This window comes from Bidens hawaiensis, unplaced genomic scaffold (assembly GCF_021521415.1).
Source record: "Bidens hawaiensis isolate Kalapana, Puna unplaced genomic scaffold, B.hawaiensis_p1.1 tig00003004_1, whole genome shotgun sequence".
NCBI lineage: Eukaryota > Viridiplantae > Streptophyta > Magnoliopsida > Asterales > Asteraceae > Bidens > Bidens hawaiensis.
In genome coordinates this window covers 197,739-206,229 of record NW_027491161.1, presented here as the reverse complement: position 1 = coordinate 206,229, position 8,491 = coordinate 197,739, and the positions used below count along the sequence as shown (strand labels likewise).

The window sequence follows — 8,491 nt, the reverse complement described above, 5'->3', positions numbered from 1 at the left end:
TAAAAAAGTGTGATAAAAGCCATATATATATACTTGATGATGTGTTTGTTGGGAAATTTCGAGTCTTTCTTTTATGGAAAATAATTATTGCTTCAGAATTAATATATTGATATAATTGAATGTTTAATATATATATATATATATTTTTTTTGGAGATTTTGTCTTTATTTGTGGCCTACCTTCTCCTTTTCTATATAAACCCCCTTGGCCCCTTCCACATCCATCATATTATAACCATAGGCAAAGGCACACATTCTGGTACAGAAAGTAACAAAAATACCTGCTTATTCACTTGAATTAATGGAGGAAGGGGTAGGAATCATGCTAATGCATGTCTTCTTGTTTCTTGTTGCACTTAGTTTGTACATTTTCATAAAGCGGAACCGATCCGACACCGCTAAGCTCCCTCCAGGTTCACTTGGGTGGCCGTATATTGGTGAAACACTTCAACTTTATTCACAAGATCCAAATGTATTCTTTGCTAATAAGCATAAAAGGTACGTATATAATATATATGTTTGTCAAATTCAATTCCCTTAATTAACAACACATTTAGTCTAGCCATATTGATATGGTTTCAATTGATATTCAGGTATGGCGAAATCTTTAAGACCCACATCTTAGGTTGTCCTAGCATCATGTTGGCTAGTCCTGAGGCTGCCCGGTTCGTGCTGGTTAACCAAGCTCACTTGTTCAAGCCAACATATCCTAAAAGCAAAGAAAACTTGATAGGTCCACTAGCGCTGTTTTTTCATCAAGGCGAGTACCACACTCGCCTAAGGAAGCTCGTCCAAGGGTCGTTATCACTTGATAATCTCCGTAGGCTAGTTCCAGATATTGAAGATATCGCGGTCTCCGCCTTGGAATCATGGGCAGGAGGCCAAGTCATCAACACATTTCATGAAATGAAAAAGGTTTGTCTTTTTTTGTATGTTTTTCTTCTTATTATGTCATCTTTCATTTGGATTAATTTAAACCAGGACGCACATCATAGTTTTGTCTCCATATATATGTACTTATGGATGTATCTATGTTGAATTTGACAATTATTTGTGGTTAATTTCAGCTATCTTTCGAGGTTGGAATAATCGTAATATTCGGACACTTGGAGGCCAACCAGAAAGAACAACTCAAGAGAAACTATAGCATAGTAGAAAAAGGTTACAATTCTTTCCCAACAAAATTACCAGGCACACCCTACAAAAAGGCTTTCTTGGTAAGTCAAGATTATCATATATTTTATCTTTCAACTATGAGAATCTGTTACCGGAAAACTAATAAAACACGGACGCTTTTATGCAGGCCAGGAAACGGCTACAGGAGATTTTGAAAGAAATCATTTATGAAAGGAAAGAAAAGAGGGTAACAGAGAAAGATCTGTTGGGATGTCTGCTGAATTCGAAGGACGAAAATGATGAAACTTTGAGTGAAGATCAGATTGCCGATAACATTATCGGAGTTCTATTTGCGGCTCAAGACACCACAGCCAGCGCATTGACATGGATTCTAAAGTACCTGCATGATCATCCGAAACTTCTAGACACTGTTAAGGTAAGGATTTAAAACATGTGCATTTTAAAGTGACAGCTGGATTTTGAAAAAGGATTTTGATGTTATGAAAAATGGACCTTTATGTTTGTGTAGGAAGAACAGAAGGTTATCTACCAGCTTAATGATAATGGTAATCTTCATTTGACGTGGGCCCAGACTAGGAATATGCCAATTACTTATAAGGTATGCACTTATAGTTTTGGTACAACTTTTTCATGCACAAGGTGCAAATCATTATGGAACTATAGTTCTGAGTATTCCCTTATTGTGCTTATATATCAGGTGATATTGGAGAGCTTGAGAATGGCAAGCATTATTTCATTCACATTTAGAGAGGCTGTTACAGATGTAAAATACAAGGGTATGATACTATATATGTTGAAGATTTTTGTGCCTTATTTGTGTCTATGTTACTGTTCATCTCTTTTTATTTGACTACCATGTTTTACAAAATGTACCAAATGATTTCAAACAGGCTACCTAATACCGAAAGGCTGGAAGGTCATGCCTTTGTTTAGGAATATCCATCATAATCCTGAATTCTTTCCCGATCCTCAGCAATTCGACCCTTCAAGATTCGAGGTATGTAATTCAACAGGAATTTGATTAGTGGGTTCTTGTCATCATTATGTTTATGTGTAGTTATATTTTGATATCTTCCTTATTATGAATGTAGGTCGCACCAAAACCAAATACGTTCATGCCATTCGGAAGTGGTGTTCATGCTTGTCCTGGAAATGAGCTTGCCAAGCTAGAAATGCTCATCATGGTTCACCATCTAGTCACTAGATACAGGTAGAGTTTCAGCTTTTCGGACCCAAATATGAGTAACCATAAAAGTTGCTTAAGGTTAGAAGCAGTGTGTGATTTTAATTGTAAGAGTGAAATACATATGAATGTAAAAATTAATTAGGTTTTAAAAAGGTGTTTATATATGTCTCTTTAATGGTGTCCTCTGCACCACATCCTCGTCGCCAGTCATATCAGTCGTTTCAACTTTTAAATGCGCGTTAGTTTTGACGATTCCTTTTAAATGGGCGTGCAGCCCTTGTGAGGTCATATAAGCTGGCATTAAGCCTTTGGCAAATCTTGTAAATAGGTGTATAGCCCCTCAAAATCAATGATATAGGGGTGGGATCCGGTACAAATGAAAATAGTATACAAAGCATACAAATAACTACAATAATTATTATTAATTACTCTACAGTTTTGAACTAGGGTAATTAAGTTAAAAAAAAAAAGTACAGCAATAATAGTTACTCTAGTTTAAAATTTGTAGAGTAATAAAAATTACTCTAGTGTTAGCATAATTACTATAGTTATTTATATGTTTAGCACGTTAAATTTGTTTGTATTTGATCCTAGGTGTTGATTAGTGGACTAGGTGTTGTGTGTATAACCTCATCCTTTAGAAAATGAATATGATCTAACTTTTATGATATTCATGATAATTATTAATGTTGCAGATGGGAAGTGGAGGGATGTGAAAGTGGGATTCAGTATGGACCATTTCCGATGCCAATGCATGGACTTCCTGCAAGATTTCATAAACAATCAGCTATTCAAGAAAAGAAAGCAATATGTGGTGTATCTTCTTATATATATAAAGTAGAAAGTCGAAAGTAGATGTTATCCCCTCCCTAAACTTAGCTATCATTTTTTAGAAGATTTAAGTTATATCTAAGGATTAAAGATTCCTACTTTTTGGTCTACATTATTGCAATATTGTGTACCACCTCTATCGATGCAAATCTTATTCTGGAGGTATCTAGTATTATTAAAGAAACAATGGACCGAATCTTCCAGTGGACTAATGCCACGTTTCTCATATGTCGGTGTGATTGTGAAAGGACCAGATGTAGGCGGTGCCCTCCAGCTGAGGGCAAGACCCCTTGGTCAAATAATATTTTCTGACCACAATTCATGCACCTTTCATTTGGCACTATCATATATATGTATATATATATGTATAGGCAGCTATCTAGAATTGATCAAGATCTCAAAACCATTTTTGACTTTGAAAAATTAAGTTAAAATAATATTAAGCTGACCAATAGTTGAAAATATTATTCCAGCCACCTCAAAGCGTCGACATACCACAGGTACACAACACCTTAAATATTTTTCCAGCACAAGCTAGTTTCCCCCGGCAGAATCACAATAACGCTCACGACTACCCTTACTAACAATTAATCTTTTTTTTTATATTTTTAAAATTAAAAAAAAAATTATTTAAACCTAGTTAACCAACAAGGTTTAAATTAAACAGTGACTGGTTATTGCCTTATTGCTTACATAGCAGTGACATGACACGACTCTTGCTAATTATCTCACGACACAGCCTAACAATCAAATTACTTGAGATATGAATATTTAAGAGGTCAAGATTTGTATAAATTATGAAGTGCACTCAAGATGGCCAATCTCTTAATTTCTATATTAATTTTATGTGTTGGATGGGTACGTAAGTTAATTTCATTTTCATAATAGTTTTTAGCTTGATGACACGATCCTTAAAGAAGAATAATTAATTAGAGAAATCCAAATATGACAAAACAGTATCTCAACCGCTAAATTTATAAAAGGTTTGGCATCTTTATTAAAGTTTAGAAGCTGTACCATGACAGCATATTATATGTACATTTTTGGAGAGTTCTTATGTTTTGAAACTAATGTACCACTAACTTTAGCTACATGTGTTAGCTGCCTTCTTTTATTTTTTAAAAGACAGCTTAATTTAATTTTAAGAAAATCAGAAATCTAGTCATTAGGTCGATTGTGTTATAACATGAAAGACGAATAACGTAGTCATGAGGCATGTGAATTGTTACTTCTGTATAAGCTTTCACTCGCTAAACATAATTATTTAACCTAACAATACATGCTTAAAACCATGTCAAAAGTGAATGGGCACTCGCGTATCACTAGCTAACATAACCCAACATATACGTGAAATGGACTTCTTTATTATTCGTTTTCTTTGCGTATTAGAAATGATAACAGAACACTTGTGTTTGCTATTTAAGGCATGAAGTATAGTGAATGAGTATCTATGAAAGATATGGAGAGATATCATTATGTACCATTAGTCATTTTGTCGATGGCGTTGTTCATAAAGTTTCGGTTGACTATTTTGTTCGTGGTTGGTTTATCATGAATTTACAAACTAGTAATGCAAGTGGTGTTATGCAACGTTCTCAACTTCACTTAACCAAACAAAAGGTTGTTTAAAGCCCACCAAGCTATGAATTAATCTCTTCACTTGACACCATGCGCTTTGACTATGCACATATCTATGAAAGATCACTCTAGATCTTCCTAGCTAATTCAAACTTGAAGCATACTCAAAGGAAAGTAAAATGTCAAGGATAAGCTAGTAAGTCCGTGAGGTAATATAAATAACATGAAACTTGTTATGTAAGTTGACCAGTCGACTAGAAAGTAAAAGACTAATCAATCGTTTATATGAGGAAAACTATAATAGATGGTTGATGATCAAGTCAAGTCCTTCTCAAAACAGTCACCAGGGAGGATACATTTACCCTAGAGCAAACCCTGTCTAAACACACACATGATACCATAATTGGCCATATTTGGGTTCAACACCTTGCGGTTAGAGTAAACACTACTACAAAAAAAGCCCCTAAGTAGCGGTTTTTTATGGTGTTAGGAGCGGTTCTCAACCGCTTTGTTGGGTATCACTGTTTATTAGAAGAAATATTAACTTTGCAGCGGTTCCGTGTTTAAAGCGGTTTCCATATTGTGTTTACAACGGTTCCGTGTTTAAAGCGGTTTCCATATTTGTGTTTACAGCGGTTCCGTGTTTGTAGCAGTTTCATATTGTGTTCACAGCGGTTCATACTAATTTATCTTTCCAGCGGTTTTAGAATAAAAAATCCAGCATATATTTATTTAGCTTTATAGCATAAAATATTCAGCTTTATACCTATAAATAAATATTATCCAGCAACAACAAAGTAAAACAATCCATATTCATAAAATTAAAAGCTATTCCGGCAACTTCAAAAATCCAAACAAACTTTACAGATTTAAACATAGTAACATTAACAAAATACATAAATCCGAGATTAAAGTGTACGCAAATTATTGGGCCCTTACAAACAATCTATCAAAAAGTGTTGTCATTAATCTCATAATCATATTGTCGAGTTCCATTATTGTAGCCGATGTCGAGTCTTGCCAATCCTAAAAAAATAAATGCAAGTTAGAATAACCCGAACAAACCGAAACCCGGCCCGAACTAACACAAACGAAAACCGAACACCATGACCCAAACCAACCCAACCCCGAAAAAAAAAATAACCTAAACATTTATCATCTTACTTTTAAACACCCAAATAAACCGAACATTTTTTTATTAATTCATATGTAAGCCCGAAACTGAACAACTCAAACACGTTTTTTATTTATATCTAAAGACGTAAACGGAACAACTAAACGCTTTTTTTTCAATTATATCTATACCCGAAAACCATAAAACCCGACCAAAGCCCGAGCAACAAACCCGACTTGGTAGTTCAAACATATAGTGTACTAAACAAAGTATATAAACATATAAAGGCATGACAAAAACTGAAGTTGAAACGTTACCGAGAGACTCGCACATTGTGCCACAGGTTTAAAATCTCAGTTCGACGGCATTGACGATAGTATTAAAAGTGCGCATTTGTCCTAAACAAAAACTTAAAAATGATATCCACCAACTCCAATTCAGCTATCGCGAATTTTAGCAACATATCACTATCAGGTTTTTGCAAGCAACAAACATATTTACCCTGTCAAAAACATATAAACAAATGAGAGATCTTCCTTTCCTATTGCTTTCCTTGAAAAATGTTATGAAATTATAAGACACTGTGTTTTTAAAGTCCAGTTGCCATATCATAAATATATCAATAACAACCATAATGATCAATGATAATAGGCAATACCTTTAGTCACCATGTCCATGTTGTCATCTGCATCAACATCAATTGGGTCCGACTGGTCATTTGTGAATTTGCAAAAGGTAATTCTTGGGCGCTTTCTAACAATCACCAACAGAAAGTTTGGTATTAAAAGAATGTCAAATTCAAACAGACTACATATGAAATTTGATATGCACCATGCAGATAACACACCAACAAAACAATGATGTATTTATTGAAAACGCGAACGTGCATATACATATAAACCAAAACAACACTACCATTCACGAGTTAAAACCTTTTTCATTCATCTCAGCAAACAACAATTTTGCTTTCGACACATATGATGCCCTCAATGCACTCTCCAGCTCTACGCGATAATAACACCAGATCCAACTAATCACTCAACTGAAAAGGATGATTTTAATTATTGAAACTAATAAAGTTCAATACTTTTTCATGATACATACAATCTAAACTCTTTAACCATCTATAAACCAATACCTGACTAAGCCTCTGGTGCCGACAAAGTATGTGCAGCCTGTGGAATCATACAATGTTGTTGCCACTGGTTCGCAGCTTCACAACCACTCACTGAACCTAACCCATGAAGTAATATTAAGGTGGGGATTTTCCCTTTTGTTCATCATATCTATCAATGAAATAAGCCAAAGAATAATTTCATACCACTGTCCGAGGCACTATTAGATATTGGTGTTGGTGTTGTCTCAAATACACAGATAGGTCTACCATGATTTTGAAGCTGCAAGTTTTTCCTAAATTGCCAAAATCAACAACAAACAGTATATCATCAATGCAAAAAATCATGCATTTCCAAAACAAAAGAGACTAAACAACAGAAATTTCCACTGAATCCCATGATAATTGCTAATGCATATTACAAAATTCAATTGGCTGATCAAAACAATTATAGCAATTTCAGAAGCTACACAGAAAAAAATAAATAAATAAAAACCCTAATTTATGGATTTAATCAGGTTGAATGGTTAAAAGAAGAAATTTACAATACCTACCTTCGTCTGGTTTCATTTGCCCGCGTGTTCTTCCAAATGCAGAAATTAGGGTTGGGCCTGGGCGCTACCTTCTCTTTGTGAGATTTGGAAGTTCGAATAGAATTTGGTGGAGAGATCCTGGGCGCTAAAGAGAAGATCGCGTAACTGTAAAATTTTTGGAAATTTTTGGGATATTGGGCGGGCTTTGCCCTGCTCCTTGAATATTGTAATTTTGTAAGGTGTTTGTTTTATCGATGTTAAAGCGTCTGCAGTATGTGGACTATATCTAAACACATCCGTAGAAGAAAGGTTGACCAAACTTTTGTAATAACGTTTGTAGACTGTTAAAATAAATTTGTGATGGTGTACAAACTGTGGTAGTGGGCGGTGATGGTGTTGGATGGTGATAGTGGTAGTAGTGGTAGGTGGTGGTAGCGAACGGTGGTTGGTGGTGGACAGTGGTTGTAGAAGGCGGTGGTGGTTGGTAGTGGCGATAGAAGGCGGTGGTGGGTGGTGGTGTTGATGGTGACGGTGGTGGTGGTGGCGGACGGTGGGTGGTGGACGATGGGTGGGTGGTAGGTGGTGGGGGTGGACGGTAGTGGTGACAAACAGTGGGTGGGTGGTGGTGGCGGTGCATAGTGGGTGTTGGTAGGGTGTGGTGTTTTAACCCTCTGCAGATCTTAGAAGGTCTCATAACTAGATGAGTCAAGGCTGCACCAAGAAGAGCTTGCATAGACGTTTTTTAATAAAGTAGTTTCGAGAAAACAAACATGCTGCAGATGACAATGTCTGTGCGTGGTCTGCGTAGTGCAGACAAAGAGCCCGCGCAGACCTTTTTCAAAAAAAAACAAACAACATATAAGTGTTTATTATACGTGTAGTTTGTGGTGTTTAGTTATGGTATCATAGATATCGACTGAGTTCACGTCCGTTCATGTCGATATCGTGTTCATTACATGATTTACCGGTTGAATACCGACCGAAAGTGGTGGCAGTTCA

General features: G+C 35.8%; 1 protein-coding gene across 1 annotated transcript; it reads left to right on the top strand.

Moving 5' to 3' along the window:
* The first annotated feature begins 255 nt into the window (after nt 1-255).
* On the top strand, nt 256-2,350 carry LOC143622006 (abscisic acid 8'-hydroxylase CYP707A1-like). Its single transcript, XM_077093265.1, has 8 exons — nt 256-497; nt 593-914; nt 1,067-1,216; nt 1,303-1,551; nt 1,645-1,734; nt 1,834-1,912; nt 2,027-2,133; nt 2,228-2,350. Exons 1-8 carry the CDS (start codon nt 301-303, stop codon nt 2,348-2,350), a joined length of 1,317 nt encoding a protein of 438 aa, XP_076949380.1. The 5' UTR covers nt 256-300.
* The last annotated feature ends 6,141 nt before the right edge of the window (nt 2,351-8,491 follow it).

What these genes read in the sequence shown, in the direction of transcription:
- LOC143622006 (XM_077093265.1), top strand. Translation starts at nt 301, where the DNA reads ATGGAGGAAGGGGTAGGAATCATGCTAATGCATGTCTTCTTGTTTCTT. An exon ending in TACAGATGTAAAATACAAGG is followed by an intron (nt 1,913 to 2,026) that starts GTATGATACTAT and finishes GATTTCAAACAG; the next exon opens with GCTACCTAATACCGAAAGGC. An exon ending in TCGACCCTTCAAGATTCGAG is followed by an intron (nt 2,134 to 2,227) that starts GTATGTAATTCA and finishes TTATGAATGTAG; the next exon opens with GTCGCACCAAAACCAAATAC.